The sequence below is a fragment of the Stylophora pistillata genome, chromosome 1 (assembly GCF_964205215.1).
Source record: "Stylophora pistillata chromosome 1, jaStyPist1.2, whole genome shotgun sequence".
NCBI lineage: Eukaryota > Metazoa > Cnidaria > Anthozoa > Scleractinia > Pocilloporidae > Stylophora > Stylophora pistillata.
Window position 1 is genome coordinate 10,295,307 of NC_142519.1, and position 16,897 is coordinate 10,312,203.

The 16,897-nt window shown below is 38.8% G+C and overlaps 1 protein-coding gene across 1 annotated transcript; it reads right to left on the reverse strand.

The window, feature by feature from the left end:
• Positions 1-23: 23 nt before the first annotated feature.
• Positions 24-14,762, reverse strand: LOC111322014 (glutamate carboxypeptidase 2-like). The gene is made up of 17 exons (XM_022925048.2): positions 14,383-14,762; positions 11,405-11,687; positions 10,396-10,518; positions 9,544-9,733; positions 8,788-8,884; positions 8,093-8,185; positions 6,710-6,795; positions 6,109-6,228; positions 5,905-5,987; positions 5,307-5,370; positions 5,029-5,096; positions 4,566-4,651; positions 4,195-4,285; positions 3,207-3,459; positions 2,410-2,491; positions 887-982; positions 24-614 (listed from the first exon to the last, which is right to left on the reverse strand). Exons 1-17 carry the CDS (start codon positions 14,658-14,660, stop codon positions 434-436), a joined length of 2,274 nt encoding a protein of 757 aa, XP_022780783.2. The 5' UTR covers positions 14,661-14,762; the 3' UTR covers positions 24-433.
• Between the last annotated feature and the right edge of the window lie 2,135 nt (positions 14,763-16,897).

Sequence of the window (16,897 nt, forward strand, 5' to 3'; positions counted from 1 at the left end):
GCAAGAGGATCGTAAACTCAGAATTTTCTCGTCACCCAGCTTTACTTACTAACACCACATCGTAAAACTTGCAAGATGTTCTAACAAAACAAAGCCTTAATTCTGAATTTCCTTCTAACTCCGAGAAAGAAAAACTACAAAAACAATACTTTCTCTCACTACATAACCTTCTCGCAATACGTTAAAATTTGTGTAAAACACAAATGGACGCCGTGCTTGGTTCTTGATATCTCTATGTATTTGGAAAACATGTTTTCAAAATTATGGTTTTCGCCACTACGTATACTTGACAGCAGAAAAGTGTGTAATAGTATCTCACAAGTAGACTTCAGAGTATACATTTTGTCGTTCTATCTTACATCTCCAAAAAAGTACTTAGCTCTACAACAGTGTTTCCTCATTCAGAAACTTTACAAGGAGTTTTATGAAGCATTCACTCAATTGGCGAGAGCTTAAGTATTTGTGTAGCTGAGTTTATGCCATATGCAACAATTGATATCTGCTTCTTGACTTCTTCCTTAGTAACCAATCCTTTTCGAGCGCGATAAATGGCGTCCACCACACCACCATACCAACTGTAGTAAATAGTTGGGCTGTGAACCAAAACGACGTGTCTAAAAAACACAGAATATTTATTAGCTTTCACATAACAAACCTAGCAAGTCTGTGGAAAACTGGAGAGCATTCACGCTAGATGGTAAGGCTGTTTGTACTGTTTAGTTTTGCTCAGGGAATACGGTAAATCAGAGAACTTAATCAGGAAAGAAAAAAAGACAGAAAAGTAAAAAATGAAAAGATCACTTGGTGCTCTTACCACCTGTGTACGGGATAATAACTGATACGTCTGCCTATTGAAATAACTGCTTTTTTGCACAATTCGACTTACCTCTGTAATGGGTTGGCCTGAAGTATTCCCTCAAGATTTATAAATGCCCGTTCAACATTAAGCAATCGGGTGTTTATTTTTCGCGCAACTGCGACGCTGAAAAATTCAATGAAAAAAAGACAATTACTAAACTTGTAGAGGGCACTCACATATTCTCGTAAGCGACAAAAGAAAACTTGCTAGTTTCTTTTACGTTTAATAAAATAGAGGGCAAAATTACTGAATGTTGATTGGTCAGTGAATAGGGTATTTTTTTCTTAATTTTGCCTGAGAAGAGGGTAAAATTACTGGCTCGTGATTGGTACTAGGTTGCCTAGCAACAGCTTATGCTATCGAAAAGTTGTTGCTGAAGATTTTCTGTAACAATGGCGTCTCGTTTCGAGATAGTTGACGAGGAATATATCGAAGAATTAAAAGACATGAGTGAAAACGAAAACACCAGGAAAAGCACGGAGTACTGGAAGAACGTTTTTAAAAAGTGGGCGAATGAAAGAAACTTCCAAGCAAATTTAGAAGAGTACGAGAGCGATGTCCTCGACCGAACACTGGCGCAGTTTTATGCCGAGTTACGAAAAGAAAACGGGGATGAATATGAGCCCGACTGCCTGAAAGTACTGCAGGCATCACTGGAGAGATATCTAAAATCAAAAGCCTATCCAAAGTCTTGGTATCTTTGTGCAAAAATAAAATTTCATTCAGCTCATTCGTGCGTTTGTGGCCATTGATTCTCTGTCAACTTTAAACGGCTTCCTATGACTGATTACTGAAGAGTGCATTCAGAAATTCAGTAATTTCCCCCTCAATTTCATTAACAAGTAATCGCAATGGGTCCTCGTAAAATACAAGGATCAATATCACTTGTGCTTTCAGAAGTTGCTGAAATTTCCCTTGTCGCTTCACGACTCGGGCGATTTCAGCAACTTCTGAAAACACGCCTGATATTAATCCTTAATTTTACTCGGCCCCATGCGATTACCTATACAAACACTGCCGAGCTCCTTTATGAAAGTTATCTCTTTCTCAGTGACAAATTAACAATGTGTTCTACAGTAAATGAGTCAGTACGGTAAATGACGAAATAGCCTTTACAACCGCGCAAGGAAACACTCAAATACAATGAATATATAAAGTTCATATATTTTGAACTGCGGTATTAAATACGTATGATGCACGATCCTTCGCAGTAGATAGCGCTGTTTATGCAATAGCGAAAATCAGACCTGAAAAAAATCAGGCCTGTACGGAATATTCATATATTCATTGTATCTGATTTATCATCACGGGTTTACTACGAATCAACTTAACGGCCTGCTCCCAGATGGCTTGTTAGCTCAATTGGTAGAGCGCTGCACTAGTATCGCAGAGGTTAGTGGTTCGAATCCCGTACAGGCCTGATTTTTTTCAGGTCTGATTTTCGCTATTGCATAAATAGCGCTATCTACTGCGAAGGATCGTGCATCATACGTAAACACTCAAATGTTACTGAAGTGTAAGAGTTGAAATACAGCGTGAAGCTTTCTTACTTTTCTTTGTCTGCACTTTTCACAAAGTCGTCAAATTCTCGGGAAGCACTCTGAAAGTTTTCCACAGCTTCGTCGAGATACTCTGTCAGGAATTAATAAAGGCGTTACTTACTCTGGTTGTTTCTGCCGAACATTTAAAAAAAATGCTACAATATACAACAAAATTAGACACACCGTTAAAAATCTATTCTTTGTAACAAGCTCTGAAATGCAGTAAATGACCACCTTCCACCCTCTATCAGTGTCATTATCGAATTTCTGTTTTGTTCTGCATAATCAAGAGAGCCAACGAGAATCTTACAAAGAGCTGGCTATTCTACACTTCTGAAAGAGAGTTGCTTTAAAAATTGTGCATATTATTGCGACGAATGTATAAAATGAGCAAATTCTGCCAAGCATAAACTATAGGGAACCTTCGAGAAACAATGAACCTATCTTCTTTTATCTTGCTTCGACGTTCAACTAACTGCGGACGATAACTTACTTAGCTCTTCACTTGCATTATAGTTTTCAAAGTCCTCCTGAAACGACGTCTTCATTTTTGTATTGTAGATCTTTATATCGACGCCATAAAGAGTCACGTTAAATGGAAGTATTGCAAAATTAAATACATGTAATAGTTATCGTTGAATATGTATTCCTCCTAACCAGCTAAGATATGGTGATTACCACAGTCATTGTCATTATCGGATCTCCGGATCCGTTTTGTTCTGAATTATCAGGAGAGACCTGAAGAAATTTTCCAAGAGCTATTCTATTATGCTTTGCCGTTGTACTTAATGAGAACAATAACTTACTAAGCTCTTCACTTGCAGAGTAATTTTCAAAATCTTCTTTAAACTTCAGCTTTATTTGTGTATTGAAAATTTTCATATTAACGCCGTAATGAGTTACGTTAAACGGAAGTATCACAGAGTCGGCCAACACCATAGTAATCTCAGTCCAGACCCTTGTAGTCACTTGATGGTATTTAAACTCGGGGTCAATCAGAGTTGACATCCACCAAAAATTATCGTGAACTGTGTGATATAAAGGGTTACTGCTGATTTTCTGTAAAAATAAAATCGATAATAATAAACTAGCATGGCTACGTTTAATCATCAGTTGCACTCACTACAAAAGACAAGAAGCTTCTAAGGCCTGGTACAAAAGCCGTATGAAGTACAACTAAGATTCCTTTGGTAAATTATACAATAACTTAGCCTGCGATTTTCTCGTGGGGATGGGGCGGCTGTACACAGGCTAACAATAACTGAGACACTACAAACACTCTGATTGGTCAAAAAAACTATCACTTATTGCACCGGTAAACCCATAAAAAACTTAAGGTTATTTCATAAATGCAGTAGATTGTACTTTCCATTGGTTTGCTTGCTCGTGATTTACGATCTTTTCTCGCGCCCTCTCAACTTCCCGCGTGAGTTATAACGCTGGTAAACTGATAAAAGCGGTCCACTGCTTGATTTTAGCAAGATGAAGGTACGACAAGTTATTTCAAAGGCAGCACGTTATGTTACCGCATCAAATAAAGAATAACGTGTTTACACCTAAGAAGGGCATCCAGTCAATCTGAGTCGTGGCAAAAGCGTAACGAATCAGGCAAAAGTTAGCTTATCTTGAGAGTCTCTTGCGCCTCATTCAAAAATGCCCTGCCGTTAGGGGTGGAGCGATCAGATAAAATGCATCTTATCAGCATGTTCCGGCTCGAAATCAATAAAATTACACTATGATGCATCATTTGCGGAACTTTCAATCCGAGCTTGAAACAAACGACTTACTACTTACACTGTTATATGTGTAACGAATATCCACAATAGGAATTCCAAGCCTTTGGATGAAATTGACATAATCGCTGCCTGCTCTTGGTTGCTGAAGTCTGAAAATGGCAATGAAATAACAATAAGTATTGAGTCATAATAAGTAACTTGCCAAAATACAGAGATCACAAGGACATATTCACAATAATGTTTTTGTTTTTTTTTTGTTCACTTTTCCTTCTGTTTTTTCCTTCGTATAAATGTATAGCAGAACATTAAGCTAAATTATCGAGTAATACCTTACCTTGGCAAATAATTAATTAAATAATAATTAATTAATAATTAATGAATAATTAATGAATAATTAATTAATTAAATAATTATCGAGTAATACTTTACCTTGGCAAATAATTAAGGCCCAACCTATTTGGAATTTTCCTGATCCATTCATCAAAAGCTGTCTCATTTCCCAAGGGGCTTGGTACCTGAGAAAGTGGTATCAGTCGTTTGGTTCGATAACCGATTCTGTTACTTAGCAGGTCTGTTACCTTTACTACAAAATACACCCCGGAAAGGTTTCGAAAATTTCTAAATTAGAACGATGACGTAAATTGAAATGTGAGCAACAGACGAAACTTTCAGGTCTGTCTGATACCTCTTTAACCCTTAACAAGGAAGTTAAGTTAAACATGAACGACTGGATGTCGACACAACATCGAGGTCAGTTGCTCTAATCACGTGTCACAGAGCAGTTTGACGTCAATTTGACAGCCAAACAGTATATCGCTACCCCTGTTCCAATTCGGTTGCCAGGGATTTACGACAAAAAATGAGCGAGGTTTGAAGAGCTAAATTTACTAACCTTCATTGCTCCTCTGGCCAGAATCCAGTCCATGAGAGGTGCAGACTTTGCTCGGAAAGAATAGTTTCCTTACGAGTAACAGAGATGACTCATCAACGAAAACGCACTATTTGACCACAAATTTTGGACATCTTCTAGTGACTGAAAAGCATGCCTTGCTGTTTGATCGAATGAAATGTAAATAGACTCGAAAGCAAGTTTCAAAGCTTTCAAAAATTTTACATCAGAAGTTGAATTTTATGTTGGTGAAATTTATTCTTATCTTCCAGTCTTCCTACCGTCAACTGCCATGTCCACATTGAGATAGGCCACAGCCCGGGCAGACAATAACCTCGAATATTCCTTCAAAAAAAAAAAAAACAAGAACTGAATCTGCTTATACGACTCATTAATTTTTACGAGTTTGTCTAACCACAGCCACGTGTGTGCCTTTTTCAAGCGAAATAATTCCTCGAGAAAGTGAGTTATTTCTTAAGGCGAATGTATTTAAGAAATCTCCTTTGAGTGATCTGCAAAGTTAAAAAAGTTCAGTTTAGTGTCGTAAATAATTTTCACCAAGTTTTCACCACTACGCTATGTGACAGGTCTAGTAAATGAGGTCACTTTCTCAACCAGTGAGATCCAAACTAAAACCAATCGCGATCTGATCGCCTGAACTGTTTCGCTTGGGGTTAGTTACATGTTTACTTTGACTGAGTCATTTTTCTGTTCCACTCACTGCCGTCATTAGTCTGCTTTTAGATTTACAACCCTCGGATTAAAATCACTTTATATTAACTAGATAGCTCGTGTTACCTGTGGTTTGTACTACGGTATCTGTGGGCTATGATCACTACATACTTCTAACCTCTGCCTACGAGTGTGAAATATATGTACCTCCAGCCACTCAACAGATCCCATATACTTCGGTTCCTCGGCTCCCCAGCTTAGCATCACTATAGTACGTTTTGGTTGCCATCCTGGAATTTAAAAAAAATTCCATCTGTATTGAAGTTCACGAATTAAGCAATTGCGAAAGCATTGCGATAAATCGATCAAATAAACAGAGCTAAATTTTCTGTTAAAAGATGGATTCCCTACCTTCCTTGAGCTGTGCCCCAAGAGCTCTGGACAACTCCATCAAAGCAGCAGTGCCACTGGATGCATCTGCAGCACCGAATACCCAAGCATCTCGGTGGTTACCCAGTAACACCAATTCATCTGCGAAAAATTGAAACGTAAATGAGCACCTAGCAGTACTTTAAAAGTGAACTTTAACATTTCCGCAGCAGACCACCCCAGCTAACGTAACGTAATTCCTCGAATGCAAAGTCAACAACAGGGGTTTCTTTTTAAATCTCTGACGCTGGCCTACCACCGCATGCGCACTTTTCTCAAGTTCTTCCAATATGCCGCGCGGGATGTTATGCCGGTAAACTGATAGAAAGAGCGGTCTATTGCTTTTATAAAATGACTACGGGTTTCTGGTGCGATAAAAGATAGTTTTTTTTTTACCAATAAGGGCGCCGTTAGTATCTCAGTTATTCTATAAAGACGAACAACACATGGGCGCCTTACTCTGCACGGTTTTCATTTTATTTCCTGCAGGTAAAATCGTCAAAACAAAGCTCCACGGAGAAAGAAGTACGTACAATATTTTTGTCGATTTATTTTGACTCACTTGAGCAGCTCAGATACATACCAGGGTGGGTGGATCCTTTGATTACTCCCATCAAGTTGTAAACATCTGTCACGTATAGTTCATTGGTACAATTCACCTCGACCTCCCTGGGTGAATAAGGAAACATAATAAGGAAAGCCCCAAAGGATCGTCAAAAAAATTAAACCTACTCTGAAGGTATTTTTCATTCCTCCTGAGCCCTAGAGGAAGCTTACATCAATAGACGATATTTTTATTACCTTCTGGCATTAAGCGGTGAGTATAACTTATCTTCGACCACTACCAAGAGCCGAATATCAATTAAATTCTTACTTTCCAACTATTTGCAACGATGCATTTCATCATCACGAAATTAAGGTTTCCGTGCACCTCCAGGGGTGTCTCGCGTGCAAGCGATGTTGCGCGTCCGGTTTAAACTGTAGATATCTAAACCCTTATATCAAATTATAGCTTACAGGACTGGCTATCAGACTATACCAAAAATTTAAAAAAAAAAAAAAAGGAATTGTCGAATTTTTCACGACTTCTAAATGCGAGCACCCGAATCACCTTTTAAGAGCTACAAGTCAAAGGGAATTTGTTCGATTGCTCTCAAATTTTGACAGTAGCTAGTTTTACATATAACCAACTAAAACGTGTCTCCGAATTTTATGTCTAAATACTTTTTTTTCAAGAGCGATTGTTGTACGATCACTCCACATTTTTTAAATCCTATTTCAAAACTTTTCAGTAACTTTTCACTGAAATTGAATATGGAAAATCGCAGACAAGTTTTTTTTAGCGCTTTGGCCCCGGAAACGGAGGAACACATTAAATAAACGAAAAAAGAAATTCGCTTTAACATGTAACGTTCAAAAGGTGATTCGGGCGCTCGCATTTAGAAGTCGAGAAAAATTCGACAATTCATTTTTTTTCAAAATTTTTGGTATAGTCTGATAGCCAGTCCTATAAGCTTTAATTTGATATTGGGGTTTAGATATCTACAGTTTAAACCGGACGCGCTACATCGCTTGCACCCGAGACACCCATGAAGGTGCACGGTAACCTTAAATTTCGCATTCGGTTAAAAATTAAAGGACGATCAAATATGAACAAGAGATTATAATCTCTTGGTTTGGAGAATAGTTCGTTGCGTCAAACCGACGAATAATAAAACATTTTTTGAAGCAAATGTTTAATTGCCAGGGGGAATCTATGAATCTTCTGTAATCGCTCTTCCTAAGGCCACAGATCGAATAACACCATTAACGTCCACACGTAAAAGCCCCTACAAACATTCAATGGCTTTTGCTATGTTATCTCCAAATATTTAACCGGATTTTGCCTTTCTCTCACTGACTAAGAATTTCACAGCCAAGCCTGTTTTGATATTAGTCTTTGTAGTTTTCAAAATATATTCTTCACCTTGGATCATTTTTCGCCATCTGTATTCCATACGGAAAGTCCAAACCACCTTGGAAGGAGGAATTGGATAGAACCACATCGCGTGTAAGAATTCTAAATGAACAAAACACATGCTGCACGTGACCATCAAAAAAATACATCCCACTTAATAAAAACTTGTGCCTACCGACAATATACCTCTACAAATAGACATTAATGGAAGGCAAATGTTGCCCAACTGAACAGACTAAAATTGAATGCAGATTAGAGCCAAGTAAAGAGGCATTCTTTCCACAACGTACCACGCCATTCTGGACTTATTGAAAGGTCTCGTTTTTCACAGTTAAGCCATAAAATCACAGCATTACGATTGATGAGTCTCAACTGGAATTGATAATGCAACGGCCATAAAATTGTAGAACTTGTTTGCCTACTCACCCGAGCAGGGCTCAGTGTCTTTATAAGAACAAAATCAAGATATTAAAAAAAAAAACGCTTATACCAACTGACAAAAGAGCTCTAAATAAGGGCATTAAAGGAAGGCAAATGTTGTCTGACTTGTATGAACGGGCTTTCATTGAATGCAGAGTAGAGCCAATTAAACTACTATGCCATTCTGGACTTATGGTCTCGTTTTTCACGATCAAACTATAAAATCACAGCACTAAGATTTATTAAAAAATTCAACAGAAGTTGATGGTGAAACGGCTACTCACTTGAGCAGGGGCTCAGCGTCCTTGTAAGAAATAGGATGAACAGGAATCTGTGGGAGAAGTTTCTTAGCCTCCTCCTTTGGCAGGCGGTACATACCCTCTAGAATCAGAAAAGAGTAACACAATGTGAAAATTACAGTTCTGTGCAAACTTATTCATAGTGTAACGACCTGGTGCGCTCCTTATTCCTTGGTATCTTCACTGATGGCTTAAGGTTAGAGTACAATGGGTTCTTCTCCTTCTTTAGAATTAATTCGCGTAAAGACAGATTTATGTACGTGAGGTATTTTCCAGACAACAGGGGATCAGAAGGTGACAAAAGGATAATGACCCTCAAAGCCTTTTCCAAGCTCTCGGCCTAAGAATGGGGACAAAGGACTGAAAAAAGGGGGCGAGCGAAAACCAGCGGTTACCATGGACCACATAACCACCATTTCCGCCCGCCTTATTATTCGATTATCCCGTTTTATTGCAGAGCATGGCACGGGCTAAGAGATAGATAGATAGATAGATAGATAGATAGATAGATAGATAGACAGATAGTTTATTTGTAAAAAGCTTGCAGCCACTGAGCTGAATTGTGTATTTACAATAAAGTATAAAATATAACTTATAATAGTAATATGATAGTATAAAAGTCCTAAATAAATAATAATATCCTATAAATATGATGAAAGCTTGAACTGTTAAAATAGACCTGGAAGGACCTTCCATCACGCATCTTAACGTCTTGAACGTCTACTTAGATATCCTACTTACTAACTGAAGGGTAGCCCGGTGTCTGTGGATCTCCTCTAATTGGAGTTGATTTGATGTTTCCTCGTTGAACTGCAGAATTAGGTAGCCAATTGTAATCTGGGTACACCATATCAACACCTTGCTTTGCATAATCTTCAGGATCCATGTATAATATCACTCCAATAGCTCCTTCCTTGTGAGCTCGTTTGGGCTAAAGGAAAAATCATAACACAAAGGAAAATCGCACGTAAAAAGATTCTGTACCCTTGCTGTTAATCGCGGTTTTGCACTTTCCATCAGGCGGTCTGTGATTTCGAGTTGACAACTTATTTATTTCTCGCTGAATCTCTCCGGTTCTTCTTCCGAGGAGAACCAAAGAAGCTGAGAACTAGAACAGGAGAGTATCCAGAAACTTTCTAATGCGCAGTGTCAGTTGGCAACATTCTCAGGAGCTTCTCCCCCATTTGTAGACAGTCTTAGCCTAAACTAGAATTTAGTTATGGGCTAATTATATTTAGCTTCAAGGAACTGTCCAATCTTATCAATGACAAAAATGATTAATACTTTTTAAAGAGTTGTTACAACACACATAGGGCCTGGCCAACAAGGTGCCTGGGATATCCACTTAAAAATACAACAATGGCTGGATTCACCTTTTCACTCTCATCATATGAACGATATTGGTTTCTACATTTCGTATCATTTTAACCCCAGAATGTGGTGTAAAATCAAATAGAATCCCATATACGAAATTTTTCTTTTTTCGTACCACTTTTCTCCACGAAAAGCTTCTGATATGCTAAGGAAATATATCCTCATGGTCACTCTTCGGAGTGAATCTGTCCACGACCCCAACACCACCCGATGACTAACCTTAGTAGAACGTCCAACCTTTCCATATCGCATGATGACGATTTTTCCAGTGCAGTTAATTCCTCGTTTTTTGAGTTCCTCGAAGTCTTCATCTCGTCCATAATTAGCATACACCAGTTTCCCCTACGGATTCAGAGCAAAGAAAGTAAGGTGATGAATATGATCATTAAAAATATAACTTTAGATTATTTCAAATTCAACCTGTGAGGTGGTAGTCAGTTATACTTTAAATTAACTTTTCAATTTAGTGGAAAAGAGCATTGGTCTGTGACATCCATGGATACTCAATCAGCCATGGGAACTCTGTGGTGTTACTTTTTTCAGAAACCAGGGAAGCTGGTTTTTAAACGTCTTTAATACTGCTATCTGAATGCACCAACTAGATGTACTGATAAGGGAAAGCCCTTTTCCGTATGCTCGTATTTTATCACTGACAGTTTGGAAGGCTTCGATCAAAATGCCACCCGAGTTGTCATAACATTAAAACCAAAGTCATCACAACGATTAATCACTGCAAAAGGTAGAATGTCACTGAAGGCCAATGAGAAATTAACTCCCAAAATTTGATTGATAATTCTCCCCTCTAGCTGCTGAACGTTTCCTTGTAAGTTAAATGAGAGAATTTGGTGTTAGGTCAAGATAACAACTTAAACATGATGGGTTTGAGAATTCTCATTACCTGTTTGCTGGATAATGTATGGATATTATAGGGAGAAGTTACATGTTGAAATCACGTCTCGGAGTTCAAGGGTCCAAGTACAAACTTGCCGAAGCTTAGGAACACGCGATTTATCGGGTCGAGATTGATAGGGTGGCGTCAGTTTTAAGGGCAGTCACAGTGCGAAGGAAAGAAAAATCCATATTCTTCTGGATTATTTCCGAAACTCGATTGTAAATTACACTATTACTATAGAGGTGGGCTTTTGGTTCTCACGCTGAACCTGAGCAAAGCTGTCATGCGTATAACCGAGAGCACGGAAAAGCATTTAAACTGCGAATCGACACTCACTCTTGCAGATCCTGATGGTGCGTAGGCGTTGAAGGGGGGGACCACATTGCTGTTGTTTTCTGAGGGAACGAGGAATGCTTCTTGACGTTCTGATCTATGCATCAGAGTAGATCCATTGTACAGCGCAGCCTCTCCTGCCTTCATATCTTTTGGCCGGGACAACATAATGGTGTAATTCTTCCAAATAACATCAATGCCATATTCTTTCCATTTCTTTGCCATGTCCTTCGCCAGTTCAAAGTTCTCTGTGTCCCCAGGAAAGTGGGGCACCTTGGTAAAATGCCTACAATTCAGAGTTAAGTTCATTAAATTGATTAAATAGAAGTGCTATATCCATCAAACTCTCGCGCCACTAAAACATTAACAAACAAGCGGTACCAACTCAAACCATTGAGTGACGTTTAATAAGATCATTAGATAATGAAAATCGATGTGTGATACTTTATCAGGATCAGAATTTACAGCAACACATAATCCAGGTAGACGTACATCAATGCAGTCGTAAAGGAAAAAGTAAGCCGGCGCAAGTCCTCTCAAAGGATGTTACGCTGGAAAAAACAAAAAACAAAAAAAAAAAAAAAGAAACAAAAACAAGACAGTTTGGTTTGAAATTCTTCTTAACTGGTTTCAGTTCATGTTTGTCTGTGCACATGTTACTTGCCCCAAAACATTAAATTGACCGTCAAACATGTTATATATAGCTGTTGTCGCCGCCGAGATCATTCCAGTAAGTGTAACGTGTGTGTGAACGTTTTATGGAAAGAAGCATAATTATAAAATCGAATCCATTTTAAATGAAGCTGTAGGAGGTTTAACAACTTGGGAGGAAAACGCTAGAAAATTGAAAATTCAGGGCGATTTTAACTATCATCTTTGTGAAGCGGGTGTAATGGTCTTCAAATGCCAGAATAATAGTGAGAAAAAACAAGTAACAAAAATTGTAACTCTCCCTCATTGAATTTATGCGAAAAAAAAATCACGCTGCTTTTGGTTATTCTTCCTTCTGGAATCAAAAAATTTTGAGATTTCACGGTTGAATCAACCGATTGTTCAGAGTTACGTTACGTAACCATTAATGATAAGTGCTTGTCGGGTGGTCTTACTAATAGCACGTTAACCGAATCAATGTTTCGCTTTTGATAAAAACACCCTTTGTCTTGCTAATGCGACTAGAACTTACTCTGCGACTTATCAGCATTCTGCAATCGCCTCTTTTGTTCGTATCTTTAAAAGGATATTTTGTGAACTTCCGTAAATATATTTTGTGACGTTCTACTAATGACACGGGTGTATGTTCATTTTGTATGAAACGTGATCACTGCAGTGGTAATTCAGGCTTGCTTGTAGGTATCATGCAAGTGAAACCTTTGGGGGCTACTATGCTATCTAAGATTTTGTATGGAGTTATGCAAGAGCCATTCGAAGGCATCTCTTTCAACTTTGCTCCAATGTTCATTTACTACTGTATTTTCTTTATGATGAAGTAACGCTCGCTAACTATGCTCTATCCTGCATCAATAAACGAGATACCCGCTCCTGAAGCTGTGTTTGTGTTTATCAAATTAGTTACAAAATATTTCATAATCGTTTCAGGGTAAATAGAGTATAAATGTTTCTTTACTACCCAAGTCCACCTTAACGCATTAAGGGCGTGAAACGAAGAAATGGAATCAAGATATTGATGGATCAATTAAACAGCCATCAACGTGAGTTTTTTTGTTTTCTGTTTTTGTTTCCCGGCCATGTCAGGAGATGGAGAGACAATTAGGTCATGAGAACGAAAGAGGGCATTATTTCCCGCTGGGGATGTGTGACAAATGTACTTTTTTATGAATAAAAAAAAAACACTAAATAAAATTGAACAGATAAATCTATTGCAGCTCCGATTTAAATTATGGAGATCCGCCGACAATATTATCCCCTAGTTACTGACTTGGTTAAACAAAGTCCCTTTTAAAGACCAACCTGACATGATTAGACGATCTAAATGCATCTTACGTCCAGAAATGTACCGGTCTAAATACATCGCCAAGTTGTTTACCAAAGGTCGGCTTACATTACCGTATGTAGATAAATTGAAAAATAAGGCTTCCTTTAGATGTCTGCTCGCTGTGCACCATTATGTAGTCATCTACGTTTTATAAGATATGAACTATTTACAGGGTTCTCAAAAGTCTGTTTAATAAAATCTCTCTAAGAGTTGAAGGTGCCTTTTGGGTTATACGTGACCAAGGTGAGAGTGTTATTTTCATTAGCTAAGAACTTTTTGTCAACAAATAACATGGGCTTAGGGTTAGGGAGGTACTGTTGAACTTCTTGTGGGGGTATTAGTGCCGCCTTAGAGGAATACCCTTCCAAGTAAGATAGAGTAACCTCAATTTTCGCCTCTCCAGTGTCGCCGTATAGACAGCCACGATCGGTGAACTTTTGGAGGGAGAGACCAAAAAATAAGTCATGAATCAGTCGTTCTTGGCTGATTTCACACCGAGTTACAGCGTCTTCCGATTCTACAGCATTTTGGATGGCTGAGTACTGTGTCAATCTGGATGAGTCCGGATGAATATATGATATTTCACAGCAACAGTCCTAATAGATTACCTTGTACGAACAGAATCGCTTTGCATCCAGAGCAGACACGTCTGCGATTGTAATTGTATTGTACACTCTGTTTTAAGGAGATGGGGCGAGTATCAAAACCAAATCCTGTTGGTAACCGTGTGCTCGCGTAGGATCCCCGGAACAGAGAAAAAATTTAAGAGTCATGATATCCTGTATCATTAACCCCCTTGGTAAAAGTTTTGAAATCTTATGACCGAATTCGGTTTTAATTCAAGTTCTAACCTTCACTGCCATTTTAAGTGGCGAAAAATTGCTCATTGCTGCCTCGCTTTGCAAAAGCGTCATAGAAATTCACTTGGACATTGCAATCGATTTTAGATACGTTGCGCAGCTACTGCACGTAGTTTCTTACCACTTACTTCAAGTTTTTTCTCAGTTCCTCAGTAGAAATCATGCCGACAGCTTTCCTGTGGAACTCTTCGAGCTGCTCCTGGGTATGGCCCTTCGGCGGCGGCTTGCAGCCGCCATTCTTATCGCCATCCTCACAACCCTTTGCAGCTCCACGTCCAATAAAGAAGCCAGCTAGTATACCGATCCCAAAGAACACAAGAAAGCCGAGCACAATCAAAACAATGGCACAATAGCGTCGCTTTGGTGTTTTGTAAGCCAACATTCCTTCCTCTTCCACTGACAACATTTCGATGCGGTACCGTACCTCTTTTAAAGAGATAAAAAATATATATACTTCGTAATTATTAACAAGAGTGGGTCGGTTTAGATTACAGACAGTTGCATGTCACATGCTGTCAATACCATTATTAATTTGTCAAATTATGCAGAGCTTGACTTGACTTTTTACGTCACTTAGCACTCAAGTCACGAAATGCCAGACGATTGATAAGATTATTTTATTAATAGACCGGGGGCATAATAGTATTCATTATTTTCGTCTCGTCGGCTAACCTACATGCAGGTGCCACTTTTTGCCAAGTTCACGATAGCACCACTAATCGTGAAAACGCATATTAACAGGTGTAGACATTGCATCTGCTCAGTGGCAGATACCAGGTGTGAGCGGGGCCTGAGGTGAGCGTGAAAACCGAACCTCACGCGAGAGGACACGCGCCCATACTGCGCTCGCCTACAAAACATAAGACTCCACAAATGACGCCTACAAATTACAAATGGCCCTGCGCCAAGAGCACATATAATCTGGAAATAAACAAATGCAAAAGACGGTAAACTTTGTCACTGTGATTCATACTAACGAGAATATTATGTCTATTCAAGAAAATAGTATAGTCTATATCAAATTGGACAGGGGTGTAGATACAGAATATGGTATGACATGTAAGGTCATACAGTTTAGACTTTTTTTCGTCTCATTCCAAGTAAAAAAAGAATACTGGCGGAATGACTTCAAACTGTGTAAGCCAAACGCTTTACAAAAAATGTCGGTGTTAAAAAACTATGACGTTTCGCGCCAGTGATATCATTTTGGGTAATCAAGTGTGAAGATGTGCATGTGGTCATATTCGTTTTGTCATGTCACCGGCCGTGTAACCCAAACTGAATCGCATCCTCGAATTTGGTCGGTTTTTGTTTCTTTTCACAACGAAAAAGAAAAATTGAAAAGTTTTATCTTTGAAAAGCTACCTAAAGTTTGTCAAAGCAGGACTAACAACGAAACTCACTTGGATTCTTTACTGAGACTTTTAATAAGGTCAGTGAGGAAGACAAAGTTTGATTGGCTACGAACGAGAAGCATCCAAACATAGTCATGATTAAAGAAAGTCTCGTTATTGAACATTTTTCTTTATTTATTCTGATGAAGAGAAAGGCAAAACAAGAAAGCAAGATAATTGGAGCTGACTCGAGCCCCAGGGTGAAACAGAGATTGCACAGTCGAAGTAAATAGACCAAAGACGATATATTTTAAGATTCATGGATCTCTGATAATTAAGGTCAGATATTTCAACCGTAAAAACGAAAACTAATGACAAAGATTTCCAGCCTTTACTCCGGTTTTGAGCCCACGATCTTGATGCATGTGTACTGAGGGAAATCAAACGTAACTGTCTGAACTGATACTTACAATGGACTCTGACTGCGTCCTGCCTTCTCAAATCTCCTAGAGACCAGTGAAAGGTAACCAATGTAGCTGGATGCTTTTTGGCGCTAGATGAAAACAAATGCTGTGGAACCACGAAACTGAACAGCGAAGCATCGATTAGAGAATGCATAACACGGGGGAAACACTTCTCCAAAACAGCCAGTTATGCACGCTGGGAGAAAGGTTTGACACCACACTGGACCATGGTATGGAACTCTTTAGCACCAAGTTAAGAAGCATCGATAAATGCATATTCACTAAAAACTCTCTCAACGTAAACTGGACGTTTAGGTCTGATTTACCTACCCACCCCAGCCCCCTACCTATACCTACCCCCCCCGCCACCTCCAGCCTTCTATTTTTCATGTAAAAGCCTTGAAGACATTTTATTGCCTCGAATTTTCCGAGAAATTACCGAAAATCACCCTAGTCCCGTCATTGTGCGTAACTTTCATCATTGGTATGTTTAGAGGAAAAAATTCTTGGCAGATTAAAAAAAACTAATAGAACATTTATTGAATATGGTTAACCTAAATCTTCTCTTTAATACCTGTTTACTGAACCATCTGAGCTGGAAGTTTGATTTTTAGAACCCTTGAAAAAATGCCTTTAGACGAGGCTGCTCCATTGCCGTCTCATCCATTATTTTGTATAATGTCAATCCTTTCTACCTCACGTTTGACAGCTGATTATGACCGGTTGACTTTCAACATTTCACAGATGTGTAGAGTTTGTATGCACCTCGCGCCATTTTCATCATAAACATTTGGAGTCATCAAGAAGTCCTGGGTACGATAGGACGGTGATGACAGTTGCCAGCG